Source organism: Saccopteryx leptura, chromosome 1, assembly GCF_036850995.1.
Source record: "Saccopteryx leptura isolate mSacLep1 chromosome 1, mSacLep1_pri_phased_curated, whole genome shotgun sequence".
In the NCBI taxonomy this organism is placed as follows: Eukaryota; Metazoa; Chordata; class Mammalia; order Chiroptera; family Emballonuridae; genus Saccopteryx; species Saccopteryx leptura.
This window is the reverse complement of record NC_089503.1, coordinates 296,237,048-296,256,089: the sequence shown is the minus strand read 5'-3', so window position 1 is coordinate 296,256,089 and position 19,042 is coordinate 296,237,048. Positions and strand designations below refer to the sequence as shown.

Below are 19,042 nucleotides of genomic sequence, written 5' to 3'. Positions count from 1 at the left end.
GTACTAATCCTGGATGCATGAGACACAGTCTGGAGGTTAGTTGCTTATGGAATGCAGACAATGCAAACTCCTAGAACTCCTTCTATGGGAGGGGTTCGAAGATGTTCGGACATCTGGCTGAAGTTATTGTAACATTATTCTCTACAAAGCCGATGGCATACACCTCTGTTTCCAAATTTAGAAAGGTGTTTGGGCCAGGTTGTAAGGCTCAACCAACAGAGCAGATGATGTAACCACAGAGGGCAAATTGTCAAAGCTTAAACAAAGCCTGTGCCTGATGTTAATATAAAAAATCATCCAATTATATTTGTGTGTTTAAGTGAGAAAATACCTTTCTGTATATTAAAGTCAATCAACCAACCAACCAAAACTCTTCTCTATGCAGAACACAGTTTGATGAAAGAGCCAGGCCAGATAACTAGGTAGGGAATCCTGAAATTAGTAGCATTTTTTCCTTGATATTTGCAAAAATTAAGCAAGGCCGTCGCCACATCCATTCACATGCCCAAGTACATAAACTGCCATGTATCTATTTTCTCTACGTGCCTAGGAGGAAAATCAATTTAGGATAGAAGGTGACATCCCTAATTAAAGAAGGTAGGTAAATGGAAGTTGTTCTTAAATATACAAACTTTTCAACTATTACCAACTTTTAAAAACAGAAAAATTCCAAGGAAAATACTTAAGCAAAAAGTAGACACAATAAATATTGCTATTGTATGGCTGTGGTTGAGAAAGAAGACATGCGTGAGCATAAGCAAGATTAACAGATGCTACAGACCTTTTCACCAGCATTGACTAGAACATCTTTCCCTGCCCTTCACCCTCCCCCAATCCTCAGTCCACCTAATTGATTTTAATCATTCAGCTTGGGTTTCACTCCTTTATATGATTTTCCCCTGACTTTTGTCTCTCCTTCCTCCTTCTGATTTCTCTTGGACCTATTGCCTCTGTTGTTTAATTACTCTTTTCTTCACTTCATTATATATTAATGGTTTGCTTCTTTCTCTAACAGGTTGTAAGCTTTTTGACAGCCCCCTGTCTTAACACATCTTTGGGCCTCTCATCTCATTTTTTCTAGTGTCTGGCAGAGAACACAAGGCAATTTCCTAATAAATACCTGTAGAATGAATGAACAATTAAATTTTCTTGTTGGCTTAGCAACTGATCACACAGACAGTAGTAATCTATAGATTTTATTCCCGTTTGCTGGGCGGGAGAATGAACATCTCATGTATACTCTTAATAATGAGGCTCAGAATGAGACAATGACACTGTGTGTTGAGTGCTCATCCTCAGAACAGGAAGATGATGTCAGACCAACTCACTTAACGCTTTGGAAATGGTCATGACTGGATTTTAGTACATTTTCACTCTTTAATTAGTCCCCTATCTAATTAGTTGAAATATATTCAGTTAATAGCTCCAAGACTGTCACTGTTAAGAACATTATTCATAGCAACACAGCCTTAATATCATTCCCAGATTGCCTGAATCATTCTGCAACAACCTAGAAATATTCTGAAAAGTTCTGTGTAGCCACAGAATGTTGTTTGGTTCTGATATCAATATTACAAGTAGTGCCTGTGGGTAGATTTGTCAACTTTTCATGTTTATCAAGATTTCGTGTCTGGGAAACAGATGATTTTCCAAGATGGGGTTTTACTATGTGTTGATTTGCTTATTTGTTTGTTTGTCTCTGGACTTGTTCATCCAGCTATCCTCTTTTTTAATACTGTACTGCCTAATTTGCCCTGGAATCGAAACAGTAGAGACTACAATAAAAAAAATGTGTTTAACTGAACAGCAATACCAGAACTTACATGTGCAAATTGCTTTTAGATCATGATGGGAGGACCTGACCAAGTGGTGGCATAATGGATAGCGTGTCAAACTGGGATGCAGGGAACCCAGGTTCAAAACTCCGAGGTTGCAGGCTTGAGTGCGGGCTAATCGGGCTTGAGCACAGACTCACCAGCTTGAGCACAGGGTCACTGGCTTGACCATAGGATATAGACATGACCCTGTGGTCACTAGCTTGAGCCCAAAGGTTGCTGGCTTGAAGCCCAAGGTCACTGGCTTGAGCCCAAGGTCTCTGGCTTGAGCCCAAGGTCTCTAGCTTGATCAAGGGGTTACTCGCTCTGCTATAACTCCCTGGTCAAGGCACATATGAGAAAGCAATCAATGAACAACTGAGGTGCTGCAACAAAGAATTAACGCTTCTCATCTGTCTCTCTTTCTGTCTGTCTATCCCTATCTGTCTCTGTAAAAAAAAAAAAGATTATGATGGGAGGCCATGTCCTTATAAAAATAAAGCTACCATAACTTAAAATTCATCTAGAAAAATGACAGGTGGCAAGTCAATAAATGCAAAGTGCATATTCTTTTTTTGCTATCCTCAGAGGAGCCAGGGAACTATCTTTTATTCTTTCATTTCTTCAGCAAGTATTCAGAGGCAGCAGCTATGCAGCTGACTTTAAGAAGTTTTAGAGAAGAGAACGACCATCAACAGAATACAGTGGATTTCAGCTTGGAAAGCAGACAGTTGTCACGGAGGGCCATGTGTAGTGAATAATGTTGGTGCTCCCATGGGATCATACTTTTTTATGGTCAACTAACATTGTATGTGTGAACATAGAAGAACAGTGAGACTGACTCTCTTCTGTGCCTCAACAATGGTCCCCATGGGAAGTTGCAAAACTGGCCCTGTGGATGGTTGCAAATGTGCCAGCAACATTAGAGTCAGAGACTAGCTTGACAGTCAATACTCATTTTTATGCCTAAGTTCTTATATATATTTTCATTTTTATTTTTGCATCTTATTAATGTATAATTTCTATATATTTTTGATAAGCCCAATTGGGTTAGTTACTGCTTGTTTTCTTTTTCTTGAAAAGTAACTGCTTTTGATAATCATGGCAAGAGAAGTAAAAACTTTCTTTTCCCAAGCATTAAGTTAACGTACCATACAATCTATTGCAAATGAACCCTGTGCTTATGAAAGTCTCACATTACTTGAGATGAAGCATCTTTCTTTTGGCATGAATGTGGTTGGCAAAGGAAGAAGTAAATCAGCAGAAGTTCCAGAAAATGTATCTTAAATAATATAATTTTTTTGTTTAAAAAATGATTAAACATTTTTTTCTTCATTTAGGTTCCTTTATATCTGCAATAACATTATTTCATGCTTCTTACTAGCATGCTAACATATTTTGTGAAATTTTACCTTTAGGTATCAGACAACCATCTACCAAAATGTCTCTGTGCTTTATCTGTGTATTCTAATTACATATTTCTTTGTAATAAATTTTGTTAAAAATTAATATCACCGTACTTTTCAATTCTGAGACAAAACCATTAAGATAAAATATTCATTTAATAGATTTGGGGGAGAAAAAGCTTTTTATTAAATAAACATATTTATTCTAGGATAAATCTTGATTTCAGAAGCAGCAAAATATGAAGGCATGCGTCTTCTCATTAAGAAACTGTAATAAATTAATCAAATGCCTTAACACATGATGAACTAGTGTTAGCTCTTGATGGTCTTGTTTTCCATGTGTGGTTGTTGCTGTTTTTATTTTTGGTCATGTATGCCAACAACTACTAAAACTGATTAATCTGCTTGAGGAATTCATAAATCTGTCTAAATCAAGTCAAGTGTTTAACTGTGGCTTGTTTATAGTCACATATTTTTTTAATTTTATATGCTTTTTGGTCTTTATTCTAAATTCTCAATAATCCCAAGTCTGTTTTACATAAAAATTAATTTAGAAAATCAATTTAAATCAACCACATGTAGAAGTTATTTTATGGTTAAAACAGTGTGGAGAATTATACGAATGAAAACATTCTATTATCTCTGGAGGTCTCTCCCTCAAATTTCAAATTTCATGTGTGTCCCCCTAAAACCCCAACCTTGTAATATGAGACCAAGTTCTTTCTCTCTGTTGCAGGAATTCTTCTTTGAGAACTCCAGTTGTTTAAAGAATCATTTTTACGGTTTTACAAATGCCATTTTCCCATGACTTGAAGACAAATAAAATTCTGCTTTGGTAAATGTGCCTTCTTTGTAGCTAGGAGAGCTAGCTCTGCTGCTCTGGGTCCACTTCTTCATGTATGCTGTATTCTAAAGGGTGAAAAACGGATATGTACCTTATCATTGTCATTGAAGTCACTTTTAAACAGAAAAAAAAAAGAGAAGTTATGATGTACATAGTTTATTTTTTTGTTTTGTTTTCTTTGAAAATGTTCTTTGTATGATACCATGCCTTTCATGTGTACGTTGTTGACTTAGACACAACCCAAAGATTTGGATATTCAATTTCTCATCTAGCAGTAGAACCTTTTACATGGTAAAGGAAAAACAACAAAACCTTTCATTCTCATCCAATTTAACCAAATTCAACCAGGCAACTTTTCAAGAATTTCAGGTCAAGATCCCAACATATTAATTACATTTGTTAATCTTAAAGGGATGCCAGGATCAAAGTGACTTTTTTAAAAAAGGGAAACAGTAGCCCTGGCTGGTTGGTTCAGTGGTAGAGCGTCGGCCTGGCGTGCAGGAATCCCAGTTCGATTCCCAGCCAGGACACACAGGAGAAGTGCCCATCTGCTTCTCCACCCCTCCCCCTCTCCTACCTCTTTGTCTCTCTCTTCCCCTCCCGCAGCCAAGGCTCCATTGAAGCAAAGTTGGCCTGGGCGCTGAGGATGGCTCCTTGGCCTCTGCCTCAGGCACTAGAATGGCTCTGGTCGCAACAGAGCAATGCCCCAGAGGGCATAGCATCACCCCCTGGTGGGCATGCCAGGTGGATCCCAGTCAGGCGCATGCAGGAGTCTGTCTGACTGCCTCCCGTTTCCAACTTCAGAAAAATACAAAAAAATAAAAAAAGGGAAACAGTAAACTTGTCCATTATATTTTCTAGCACTTTAGTAAATTTGGGGGTATATGTACAAGAAAAACATATTGCCAATTAAGAAGGAATTGCTGTTTGGAAGTAATTTTGATCATCTCAGTCATTTTATGACACTTTGAAGCACTGATTTAATATGTGGCGCTTTAATAATTTAAAGTAATTTACTGGTCCCTTTAAATAGTCTTCACATTTAGTAGACATTAAAACTGCTCATTCATCAAATTTTTGCTTACCTCTTCATTTTGGTTTTATGGAAGCATGTGAATGCTCTTCTGAGTCATTTAGCAATCTAAACAATAAACGTAGTGATTCATTACACACTGCGCACAAAGCAAGCAAACAACCACAAAACCTACACTAAATTAAGTGTTCATTTGACTCAACATGGTTCTAGTTTCTAGTTTATATGTAATAAAGGAAATTTCTCTCTAGAATTTTTACAGGTCTTTAAAGCAAGAATCTTTACATATTTCAGAAAGTAGAAGTCTTTAAATTAGGTACAAGAATAAAATACTAATATTGAATTAAATTCATGACAAATAATATTTTAAATGGCAAAATATTTCATGTTTTGTTATATAAAATTTTCATTATCCAATAGTCTTCCGAAATATAGAATTCTGCTAGTAGCTCAGAAATACCTCTACTTCCTCAAACGCACGATTTTGTGGAATATTAATGATATTCCAGAAGAAAAGGACTCAAAAGTGAACTAAGTTTGGGAAATGTTAACAGCTTTCTCTAACGGTATCATTTTTTTGTCTCCGCACTTGTGCTAGAGCATATTATCACACTGAGGCTTTGAGATGTGTCTCAATGAAAGCATACACACAATGCAATAAACTACAAGTACTTAACTTTATCTAGTCTAACATTCTCTAGGTTTCTTTGACCACAGAAAGTTTCCTTTGAAGAATCCTGAATCTCACAGTATCCAGTGAGTCACTTGTAGGGTTCTAAAGATATAACATTAAGATTCTCTCTATATTTCCCTAGTTATTTTGTAAAAAGTAATAAAAACATACCTTTGGTTGATAGTCTTGGAAAAGAAATTTCAGGCTAATTATATTTGTTGTAATATTCTAATAAATTACACAAAATGTGCTATTTTATATTTTAAGGAATTCTTTAAAGAACTTTTTAATGTGCATGTGTTTGCTCCATCCTAGTTTATATCATCATATATATTTGTATTTTGTAATCCACAATTATTCTATTATTTTAATTAAAAAGATTATTATCATTTATTCTAACACTTCATGCTTCGGGATGAGAGGGACAGAGGTTCAGATAACAACAAATGTTATTTAAGCATCAATGTTATTTAAGCATCTAATATGTAAAGACATTTTAAAATTCAGGCATTTTAGAAAAAAAGAATATAGTGCCTCTGCACATTAACACTCAAAAGCATATTTTGAATTTTACAAATGTGCATAGGTAAATATTTTTAAAATTATACAGCATTGGCCAACACCAACATAGTCTTGGGAAAATGCTTATAACTTTATAAAGTTTCTAAAATAATTATTGGTGCTTTAAGTAAGTATGACAAATTGATTTATATTAGATAATGTTGACTTTTGTTTCTTAAACGTAGAAGGGAAATTAATCGTGAGGTTTTGGGGATGGAGAGAACAAGTTCTCAGACAGACATATACGCTTTTATGTCTGTGTCCAGATGGTCATAGGGATTATGCCTATTATTGACTTTAGTTACCCCTCCACTGTGGATTTCATCAAGGTTCAAATTTTTAGCATAAATTTTTTTCTTAACTTACACTCATACAACGCTTGCATCAAGTTCTGATTTTTAATTTATCCTTTCATTTGGCTTACCCTACTTTCTCACCTTTTGTTTATTTTTTTTTTCTTTTGCCTGAAATCTTCCACTTGAACCTCTCAGGTACCAAGTCTTCTAAGGTTTGCTCATCAGTTGAAAGTGTTTTGTGTAGTTTCTCCTCTTCTTTTTCAGATTTCTCTTTTCTCAGGATACTCGGGATGAAGTCCTTTTCTCCTTGACTTTGTATACCTATTTCTTGTTTCAGATGAAGAGGAAGCCTCTCCGTCTATTGCCCTACCTCCAGGTTAGGATGATCGCGAACCCTACTCCCCCCACTTTAGCTGATTGTTAATTGACAGTAAAGGAAAAGAAAAGGCAGAGCAACCTGATGAGACAAGGTGCAGAGCAGGGGCACCAGGTTCTGCCGGTGCGGTGCCAGAGCCAAGGGGGAAAACATTGGCTTGAATGGCAATTTTTTGTTTTACATGAGAATATTTTTAAAGACGAGTCTTCCTTTGTGAATAAAATAAGACTCGTAAATCTTGGCTATACATTTTAGGTGCAAAAATGTTTGTCTTCATTTGCATCTGTGTACCCTTTCCACCTGTTCTTAAGATATTTGGATTTTTTATCTTGTTATTGTCTTTTCAAATAAACGTGTTTTTAGAGATGCTTTCATAGCTGAACCTCCGCTGATTGTCCATCCAAGCCAACTTCTAGTTTTTTCTCCCCATCATAAGAAGAGGGTTTGGGGGATTCAAGGAGGTTGAAGTCAGCCTTTGCTTTGCATCCCCAGCCCCTGGCATCATCCAAATCACACTTTTCTTTCAGGTTTGGGTAGTCGGGCCCTGGAAAGAAAAGATTCAGGTGAGCAGATGCCTGGAGCAAGGCATCCCAACCCCACCTTAATATAATCACTAATGGCCTCATTTCTTGAAGCTGTATAGATTCTAATCTTCATTTCATTTGGTTTGTAGCTCTGATAGCCATCTTTCATTACATGTCTTCTTACAAGAAAACTAATGTATTGAGAAGCAATTAATTTTGCATGATGCACACACACACACACAAATTCAGGAGTCTAGCTGCATATCGCACAGGTTTTTTGTTTTATTATAACTATCATTTTTAACATTTGACAAACATATAGAGATTAAGAAACTTTTAATCTCTCCATTTACAGGGTGCTAAAGTTAGATAGTTATTCACATTTTTACAGAACTTTAAATAGAGTTGATAAACCACTTACAAATGCATCCTGTCAGCTGGACTACAATTCGTTCATTCAACAAACTTGTGTTGAAGGCCTACTATGATCTTACTATGGGCCTCTTATGGGCCAGGCTTAAGTATAGAAATAAACAAAACAGTAAATATTCTTGCCCTTATGTTTTAAATGTGAATAGCCTCTTTCCACTATTATTACTAATATTACAGGCACACACAATATAAAATTGTAACATCAACTTGGTTATTTAAAAAATCATGTAATCATGTGACTACATTGCATAACTTCATTGGTCTCCTATGGATAGAAATACTAAGCATGATTGCTACATGACAACTAAAATAACTAAATCTACATTTCCTTCTTTTCGAGAAACATTAACAGGCAGAGTTGGCAACTCATGCATTTTTTTCCAGTTATTTAAGCAGCTGAAACTGAACTCTGAATTCAGCTCTTGGAAACAGAGGGAATATCTACAGTTCTCTCTCCTACCCTCCTCATGGGAGCTGACTGAGGATTAATCCAAGTTAAGCACCTGGAGTGCAAACTAGAAAATTCAAAATCAACTTCATTTCCAGGTTCTCTCTCTTCAAAGGAAAGCCTTAAAGAGTTCTTTTTTCTTTCTTTCTGTTTTTCTGAGACTTTTCCCCCCTTTCAGGACACTCCTAACTATCCTTGAAACTTGTAACTGCAGGTCATGATCTGTTACTTAATTGTCAAACTGTGGCCATGTCTAGACGATTCTAATAAAATTGTCTAATCATACAAAAGCAAGGAATTTAGAAATACCAGGCCAGACTTGGTTGTCTGACCCTCTCAACTGACCTGCAAACTGCCCCATTCAATTCTGTGTGGTATAGATATAGTCTTACAGTCAGGCACCTGTAAAAATACTGACAGTACTGTTTTAATATAGTTCCTACCATTATTTATTGGTTAGGGGTCAGGCAAGATGAAAAAATAAAGAAACCATGGCTTCCAATAAAGACAGAGTAACAACCTACCTGAAAAAATTTACTATTTCTAAGAATTAGGAAATGTTCCTTTTTCCCATTATGGAAGAGACATCCCTGTAAGAAGGCAATCTGTCACTCCCTCCTGATGGCTGCAAGGGGGTGATGGAGAGAAAGAACAATGTGACATTTGCCCAGGTTGATTAGACAAAGTTTCAGCGTTGATGAGCATGACCAACCCAGGTAAGTCCGCTTATGACGAACCTGGCCCCGAGTGACCCTTTCCCTTCTTTCTGCTCATTAGAGTGGTCTCTCGGCGAATCACCTGCCACAGAAGATCAAGAAAAGCAGAATGCTAATTCTCAGCTGTCCACCCTTTTTGTGGAAAAGCCTCAAACAGGAAGAGTAAAAGTTGGTGAGTGCCAAGCATCAAATCCTGCTTTTAAAAAAAAATGCAGGTGAAATTCACATAACATAAAATTAACCACTGTAAAGTGAACAACCAATGGCTATTATTACAATCAATGTGCAATCACTACCTCTATCTAGTTCCAAAACATTTCCGTCACCGCAAACAGAAACCCAGTACTCCCATTAAGCTAGTACTGAACGTTTTCCTTCCCCCTCAGTCCCTGGGAACCACTAATCTGCTTTGCTAGTGTAAAATTCCCCTATTCTGAATATCTTATGTAAATGCAATTACACAATATGTAAACTTTTATGTCTGGCTCTTTTTACTCAGCATATTGTTTTTGAGGTCCATCATGCTAGAGCATGAATCAGTACTTCCTTTCCTTTTTCTGGCTGAATAATATTCCATTGTATGTCTATACTGAACCCTGCTCTTATAGCCTGAAAAGGTGAGAGCAGTTTTAATTTCAGTATCTTTAGCATGTAGGAGTCCAGTGCCTAAAGCCTGGATCCAGGTTGGATACAAATCAGTTTCTTCATCTATCAAATAGGGATGACACCAAATATTATGCACATGAGCTGACTGTATTCTTTCAGGTCAAGAATGTAGAAGCACACTGCATGTGGATGGACATGTTTGCTCCCCTCATGTTTCCAGAAGATACCAAAACACTGGACTGGTCATGGGGCTAGAGTGTTCGTGTGCTTAGGGTCTAACTCTGTCGATTCAAACATCTAGGCCAGTTTATTTCAAAAAGATCAGTTTTATTTAATTGTAGTCCTATCATTCCAGACTTCCTATCACTTACTTAATAAAAGATTTGAAAAAAAATGTATACACTGTACATATATATATGATATAATATATATATATATATATTTGTGGGGTTTTCCCATTTTTATTTCATATGTAATATAAAACCAAAGAAAAATTATTTCTACTAATTAACCCATTGCTCATATTTTGTTCCATAAACATGAAAAGCGGAACAAGTCAGAGTATCTTGAGAACTTCTAGGTTACTCATAACAAAATTACTTCATTGCCCAATTCCAGGGGCACAGGTCACACCATAGTGTATGCAGGGCAGTTCTGTGTAATTCCTTCCACTTGAGAGCAAAACAAAACAAATGACCATTTTAAACCACTGTGTGAGTCACTTGTGCTTTTTCTAGGTGAAAATATCACCTTTATAGCCAAAGTCAAGGCTGAAGATCTCCTTAGAAAACCCACCATCAAATGGTTTAAGGGGAAATGGATGGACCTGGCCAGCAAAGCCGGGAAGCACCTGCAGTTGAAGGAAAGCTTCGAGAGGCAGTCTCGGGTATGGCCCTGAACTCCAGCGCGGGGACGTGACCGCTCATTCCTTCTCTGCGGGCGAGATGTCGTTTTGCAGTTGAGCTTTGAGATTTCAGTCCCAGAAAATTCTCTGGAGTTACTATTCCTGGGGTCTACACTTGGCATGCTTGCCCTGCTGTGCCCACGGGCTGCGGAGCACGCTGACCCCCTTCTCTATTGAGAGCATCGCCCTGGAATCCTCAGATACAGATATGTCTTTAAGCCAGTGCGACAGAATTTGGGAAATAACTGAAATGTGGCAGCGTCTTCCTTCTGGCAAGGCAGGACTGAGACGTGTCCGGACGCTTCTCATTGCAGGTGTACACATTCGAGATGCAGATCATCAAGGCCAAAGAGAACTACGCAGGAAACTACAGGTGTGAGGTCACTTATAAGGATAAGTTTGACAGCTGTTCATTCGATCTTGAAGTACATGGTAAGAGAACCTTCTTGTCTGGAAAAATGTGATTTTAAAAAAAAGGGGGGTATGAAGAGATGGAAGAGAAAGCCATTTAATAGACTGAGATTTTGAAAGCAAAGTTTCCTTTAAAACAGTGTGTGATCCTCAGCAAGCCTACTTAATAATAGTTATGAGGCAATTTGTAAGTGCCATGTTATCTATATTTCTTCAATCTCTTAAATGATGCCATTTCTCTGCTGCTACTGAATGCACCCATTTCATTGGGTCTACTTACTCCCACTCAGGGTTGGGGATACATTAATATGGTGCGAGAATGTTAGGATACCCAAGTAGAAGGGAGGATTTCTCTCATAAAGACTAACATCAGATATGGGCATTCTCTATCCACATGTTCTGTGTACTGCCTAGAACAGCGGTTCTCAACCTGTGGGTCGCGACCCCTGCGGGGGTCGAACGACCAAAACACAGGGATTGCCTAAAGCCATTGGAAAATACATGTTTATTATACAATACATTTTTAAATAAAATATGTATTTCTGATGGCTTTAGGCGACCCCTGTGTTTTGGTCGTTCAACCCCCGCAGGGGTCGCGACCCACATATTGAGAACCACTGGCCTAGAATGAGGTGAATAGGGATAAATGTTAATGTGTACATGTAAATTTGGTGGGGGAACTTCTACAAGTAAACAAAGGGAAAGCTCACTGACAGCAAAGATCATAAATTTAAGATGAATTTAAAATGCAATGTAGCTACAAAACACAAAGCTGGCATAACTTAAAACTGGGCCATTAGAAGTGGCAGAGAATCTAGATTTAGAACAGGGGTAGTCAACCTTTTTTTACCTACTGCCCACTTTTGTATCTCTGTTAGTAAAATTTTCTAACTGCCCACTGGTTCCACGTAATGATGATTTATAAAGTAGGGAAGTAACTTTACTTTATAAAATTTATAAAGCAGAGTTACAGCAAGTTAAAGCATATAATAATAATTACTTACCAAGTACTTTATGTTGGATTTTCGCTGTTTGGCAGAATAAATCTTTATAAAACAACTTACTATAGTTCAATCTATCTTTTTATTTATACTTTGGTTGTTCCGCTACCGCCCACCATGAAAGCTGGAACGCCCTCTAGTGGGCGGTAGGGACCAGGTTGACTACCACTGATTTAGAAAATGGTACCACTCTCTGCAACATGTTAGCTGTTTCACATGTGGAGTAATGTCTTTGGCCATTGGCACTGTATGTCCACTGGGATCCCTTCTGCAGTAGAGTAACCAGGAAGATGGAGAATCCAGAAACCACCCCCTCTTCGGTGTGGGTGAAGGAGGTCAGGCATACGTGACTCGTTGTAAATAGGGGTAGGACTGTCACACAGCAGGACAAGGCCATTCTCCATGTACTCAAGAAGTGTTTAGGTAGGTTAGAATCAAAAGAGGGAAATTATGAGGTGAGTTTTTTCTTACCTTCCATTGAGCTCTTTCACTAAAGCTCTGTAGACACAACAGAAGGTTGTGAGATTCTCATTCTGAGAGATGTCAAGAAGAGGTTGATGATCGTGGGTGGAGTTCTTCAACCTGGCCGGGCTTCTCTGGGAGTCACCTGAAGGGCTTTTTAAGAATTTTGATTTCCCGGTGCCCATCTTTGATCTTTTGAGTCAAAATCTCCAGCAGAAAGATCAAGAAGCTGAGATTTCTTTTTTTTTTAATTCTTCAGGAGAGTCTAATGGGCAAGCAGATGGGATGGCAATGGGTTAAGGTAACTGAAGTCTTTTTTCTGACTCTGTGTGAGGGAGGATAAGTTATGATGTCTCAGAAGCTCAGTCATCCAGGAAGAGAGCCATCCCCTTTACCTGGCCTTCCTTTACCTGAAGAATCCCCACAGCCTGGAAAGGAACTGAACATAAAACTGCTTTCTTAATGGTATTTACTTCATTGTTTCCTTTCCTTTCGCAGAATCTACCGGGACAACTCCAAACATTGACATCAGATCTGCTTTCAAGAGAAGGTAACTTCAGAAGGGGACTCTCGGTAGCTTTTGTATAACACGAAAGTAGAGGATTTTCTAAACATGCTTTCTCTTCCTCCACCCTCTATCATTCCAAATGAGAACGTGTTTTTTTTTGTTGTTGTTTATTTGTTTACTGTAGTTAAACATACCATATATTCAAAAGTTAGTGTTCTAGAAAAGTCCTGGACTGAAGGCCAAATCAAGTATATATTGATCATTCCTAAGAATATTCTTGTTATAGCAAAGCTCCCACTTGGGTAGGCTTCAGTTGCCTTCTGAAAACACACTTGCAACCTATTCATACTCAGCTTCTTCCTTTTTGCATTATTTCCCTCCAAATGGCCAAAAAAAGATAGATATGTGAAGATAAGCATCTTAGAGCCAGTTAAATAATAGGAGAAAACTAATATTGCATTTCATATAGAAATCACTTACGGAGCTATTGAACCATACGCTCAGAAAATGACAAATAAATAGTTACTTACTGAAGTTAGCACTATTTAAACATTGGATTATCCTAAGTGAAAGACAACTGAGTCCGCTGGAATAAAACCACTGTAAAAAGGAAAATATAATTACCTACTTGACTTATTTTGCGGCTGCCGAGGCCGAATAATCAGGGGATAAAAAAATAAAAAGAAAATTTTTTTCTAGTCTATAAGTGTAACTAGCCCATAACAGCCATTATTTTACTCACTGTACTTAATGCTTCCAGAATATAAGCTCCTTGCAGAGAGCAGAGGTTTTCTTCTTTGTACAACTGAATGCACATACCATTTTGTTGAATAAGGAAAGTCATCCCAAATTATTATAAAACAAAGGCTATTTTGCTGATAAAAGGCATATGTCCCTCTTAAATTATGAATAAATGAAAATTTTGATTGCTTTGAAAAGATATTTATTGTTACTTGATCAGTTGATGATATTTTTCGTTTTAAGTCATAACTTTCAAATCTCATTGGTTTCCTTCCACCTTCCCATGTCCGGCAAACGCAGAGTCTGAAACTACCGTGTGCGCGTACCATGTTCAAGTATAATTTAGGAGAAGGAGACATCGTTTACCCAATTTTGTGTTTTAAAGGACTAGAAATGTATTTACTTCAAAAGGTCTCCAAATACTTGCTATTAAAGAAAATTTGAAAACACATTATTTGAATTCAATTTGTATGACTTACGTGTTATACACACTGTTTTTAATCCCGCAGACTCTTTCCTTAGAAACCATAACTAACACTTGTAAAGAGCAGGAAACAAAATCTTCATTAAAAAATTAAACATGTAAGTAAATACATAGTGCCATTTAAGTGTCAGTTCCAGAGCTTCTATTTAGAGTTTATAAGAAATCAAAGGTGGCTGCATGCCTGATTTAAGATGCATTTCTCTATAGGAAAGCACTTTAAACAATTCCTAGATGTCTCATCAACAATTCGAAAGCAAATTTTTGAAAAATCCATTTTAAAAGGAAAAGCTATTAACAAGAAAATGTAAAGCTTATAATTATTTCCCTTTGAAACAGAAAGGAATGCATCTTTTCCCAAGCTCTGCTCTAGCTCCATTTTTATGTTATGTCAGTATCACATTATCTGAGTCATCTATTGGTGGACACAAAGAAGTTACCTTTGAATATAAGCTTTGCTCTTATATGTTTGACACTGGTACACTCTGTCCTCCAAGCCAATCTCTGTTTGACTTGAGTGACAAAAATCAGCAAAAGTTCTTTGCTTTTTACACAGGTATGTTTCTAGATCCCCCATCTTGCAAAAAAACAAAGTACTTTGTGTTGTTTGGCTTAAGTGCATTTGTGTTACTCCATTTTAACACAAATCTAAGCCTTTTTATATATGCAATCTACAAAAATGTGTCTTCTGAAATCCTAGTGTAACACAAGCTCTTCTTGTTTACTTTTCCACAAGTACATACTCCAAAAATTTTAAATATCCCTTGTGTGAAAAGAAATTGTTTGTGTTGATTTAGTCCCATGACTTGTGTGCTGGTACAAAATTGCATATACACTATATGTAGAGTGTTTGGGGCAAACTGTTGTGTATGTGTCTCAGCATTAAACCCAGATTTGCTTTTCTTTTGTTAATGACAGTGGAGAAGGTCAAGAGGATGCAGGGGAACTTGACTTTAGTGGTCTCCTGAAACGTAGGTGAGAACAAAATGATGGAGTGAGGCGCTGTGGCCTGGAAATCTTTTAGCTATCCACTCAGAGAAGTCAAGTTTAAAGTAGATGCGTTTCAAAGAATCTATTTCTTAAAATATGTTTTACTTATAGACTATAACAAAGACGACTAAGAAAGAGAGAGAAACAACCGCATACTAATCTGTTTAAGATTTAGCTGATGCTTTTAACTGTTTTTCTTAAATATTTTATGAGTCTTTGTGTATTTTCTTGGTTGGAGATGAAGAGACTGAAAACTGAGACAGAAGACTTACATACTTAAAAACCTCTAATTTTTCTATTTCTCTCATTTCAGTCATAATTACCTGTGATGACTGAATAAAGCGTCCATTCTCCTGCCTTTGATATTTGACAGAAAAATCAATTTCACAATTTTGACAGAAGTCTCTGCATATATATATATAAAATATATTTTAAAGGCATATCTACTTTAATATAGCATTTATGATTTACTGTATTTCATTAAATCTAAGAGACCATTCATTTTAAGACATACCTGTATTTTACAAATCACTGGGCAATAAAAACTTGCTCCAAATAGTTTATTATGACAAACTATGGATTATAAGATATATCTTTCTCAGAGATGTTTAAAATATAAAAAAATGTACATTTTAGAAGAGGTAAAATATAGTAGTAAAATGGAAATAAGTATTTAGTGTTATCACTCACACTTTTAAAATTGTTCTCTCTTGCAATAAAATTTCTATAATTTCACAAATATTTAGCACATAACCATTTTATAGATTTATGTTTATATAGTTATGTGTATATATAATCATATAATAGGCAATATTTTATGTTATATATAAAGTTTAAGATATCCAGATATTTAGTGCAGAAACAAGAAAAGAAATTGATTTTTACTGGGATTATGTTTATCTAATAAATTTGTGAATAAATAGTAAAACTACATTCTAAATTGATATATAATATTGATATCAGTTTTTATTTAACTTTTACAGTTCACTTTTTATTTGTTTTAGTGCTTTCTGCAGTTATTAAAGGAACATAAGTATAAATATGATTGGCTACAAATTATAAGTAAAAATAACTAGGTTTGTGGTTATTCTCAGTTTAATTTGATGCCTTTATTCAAGTTCTAATGAATGAAAAATTCACCCCAGCTTTAAACATTAAGCTTGAAAGCATAAATATTAATAGGTATAATTTAGTAATTACCAATGGATATTAACCAATTAATAGACTTTGGCAGTATCAAATCATCTTTTCTCATCCTACAGGTGAGAAACTAGGGAACAGAAATGTTGAGTGACTTATCTCAAGTCACACAACTAGTTAGAAGCAGAGCAGAGACCTGATTCCAAGTTTCCCTTTCCTGAGTCAACCGCTTCCTATGACTCCATGTAAGAAATACTACTCGGGATCGATCTCAGATATTGATGCTTTAGTTTACAACACAAATTGACAATTTATGAAGATAAGAAAGTTTTTTCCCCCTGCAATTATTTACTCAACCTGGAAAATACTAAATGGTGTCTTTGTGTAGACTACAATGCTACAGGTGATGTGAGGACAAGAAATCAGGGTCTTCTGGTGCCTGGCACACAGAAAGCAATTTACTAATTACATGACTTTGTTCAAGTTATATGTCCTCTCTAAGAATTGGTTTCCCTACCTGTAAATATGGAGAATAAAAGCTACTTAATGGAATTTATTGTGAGGATTAACTGTAAAAAGCATGGCTTATAATAGGTATTGATTTTTATTTTCACCAAAAATGTGACATTTTCTCTTGAATAGTTTGTATTTGTACAGAAACAAAATATACACATATGAATCAATCAATCAATCAAAATGTTATACAGTAGATTATTAAATGCCATACTCTGGTTGAAAGAGTTAAAGAAAGAAAGAACAGACTAGTTCTACCATTAGTTCGTAAAGTAAAAGAAATCATCTAATTAACAGTGACAATGACTAAAGAAAAAAATTACTATAAAACATAGGGAGCTAACATGTCTCCAGTTCTCATTTTCTTTACATCCCCTAATTATGATTTTGACTCATAACTAGATTGTTGTTAAGATAAGACTATATTCATTTAATATACTATACTAATCCACTAATATGTCTTTTAAAATCGTTGTGTTTTCTTACTAATTTTGAATTGCATATGTTTTCATTGTGGTAATGACACATGGTTACCATTTCTACTTCTCTAAGAGTCTGGCAAAATCCTTATCTGAATAAACAGCATTAAAACCAACATCTCCACACAACAAAAGATATCCCTGACCTGAACAAAGCCAGTGTATTCCAAAAGAGACATTAACTAAATCAGAGTAAATATTTTGGGAAGCATCTTGTTGTGGGATTTGACCTATATAAATACTTGAAAGTTTTATTCTACATAAAATTTTTATAACTGCTTTATACTTCACTAGGATTGTCAAGTTATAGAAATTTTGATGTAGATGAAGGTGCTGTGAATGTTATATAGGTTGATCCCAGTGCTTGGAACAGACTCAGGAGTAGCATAAAAATTTGAATTTTTCTCCCAACTGTAAATTAATGTAGCCGTGCAGATAGGGCCATCTGCAGCCAGAGATGTTAAGAAAAGAAATGTTCTGGATAAGTTAAGGAAATGCCACAGGTGGGAGCCTCGATCCCACATTCTAGTACAGTATACGGAATACTTCAATGTTTCAATTTGGGATTCAATTAAATGATGGAGAGTAAAGGAAGGATTAATAGGCAAGAGGTCATTGGTGTTTGATAAAATTTGATAAAATTAAGAATGTAGTAGAGTGAGGTACTTTTTGGTGTTTTATTGAAGAAAATGGTGAGGATGATCAGTTTTATCAATCTGCCAACAAAACTTAAAAAATCACACTGAAAATGATTTTTATTACTGGCTTCCAGCATATAAATATTCACCTCATGGATCTAGGTATGCCTCAGTGTTTGACTTGTGCCTCTTTTTAGCTATTGTAATCTAGTTTGATATCTTTAAATCTTTTCACTGATAACAGGATACTTGAAATGTGTCTGTGTCTAATACTTCTTGGCTGACATATAAATTTAACACAATGTATTGTGGCATGATTTTACAGTTTGGGGACTATATTGAGGATGTAATGTGACCAAAGAGAGCATTAATAAAGTAAGGAACACCCACAGAGAATATATACATATGTACATACATATTTTAATTGCAATTTTCTAAGACTTCATACAAAATATTTAAAAGTCATATTTGAAATTTAAACTACTTTCAGGCAGTAGATTTAGTAGATCTGGCAAATTATTACCAATATTCCAACTTCTGTACAATTTTCTCAAGCATTTCAATTTCCCCATGTTAATTGAGGGTATTGTTATTTCAGTGAGATGAAAATAATACTGTCTAAGGTTTTTGAGAGACACATTTTTTTAATGGTGTTGTCAAGTCCTTCCCACAAAGGTTACTGATGGACCGGTGACCTCTCATTTCCTTCTACTTTCCAGGTTAGCCTCAGCATCCTCTGCCAATGGGCATAAAGACTTACATGAGAATGGAAATTAGCTATTCAGAAGTCATCCTTGCCTAACCTCACCTAACTCTATGTTACTATTTATAGTCTCCTCCCTTTCCCATGATTGCAACCCAGCATTTCCTCAAGACCTGAAATAGGTGTAATTCATGTGACAATGCAAACATATGTAATTCATCATTTGTTAACATGATAGCATGAATCTGTTTTCACACTGATGTTTAAGATGTGTTGACCAGTTTTCCTGGAAACCCATATCCAAACCAGCATTATCCACAGTAAGTAGTCACTGTAACATTT

General features: G+C 36.0%; 1 protein-coding gene across 12 annotated transcripts in view; it reads left to right on the top strand.

Moving 5' to 3' along the window:
• The window catches only part of MYBPC1 (myosin binding protein C1), an 89,436-nt gene that overhangs the window by 22,028 nt on the left and 48,366 nt on the right, over positions 1-19,042 (top strand). For 6 of the 12 annotated variants that reach the window (XM_066356729.1, XM_066356701.1, XM_066356743.1 and 3 more), the window contains exons 4-10: positions 6,965-7,003; positions 7,531-7,566; positions 9,185-9,295; positions 10,467-10,615; positions 10,948-11,065; positions 13,006-13,057; positions 15,156-15,212. In XM_066356729.1, coding sequence (XP_066212826.1) covers positions 6,965-7,003; positions 7,531-7,566; positions 9,185-9,295; positions 10,467-10,615; positions 10,948-11,065; positions 13,006-13,057; positions 15,156-15,212 — 562 coding nt within the window. The remainder of the gene's footprint in view (positions 1-6,964; positions 7,004-7,530; positions 7,567-9,184; positions 9,296-10,466; positions 10,616-10,947; positions 11,066-13,005; positions 13,058-15,155; positions 15,213-19,042) is intronic. The other 6 variants (XM_066356771.1, XM_066356780.1, XM_066356723.1 and 3 more) reach the window with 3 other exon arrangements.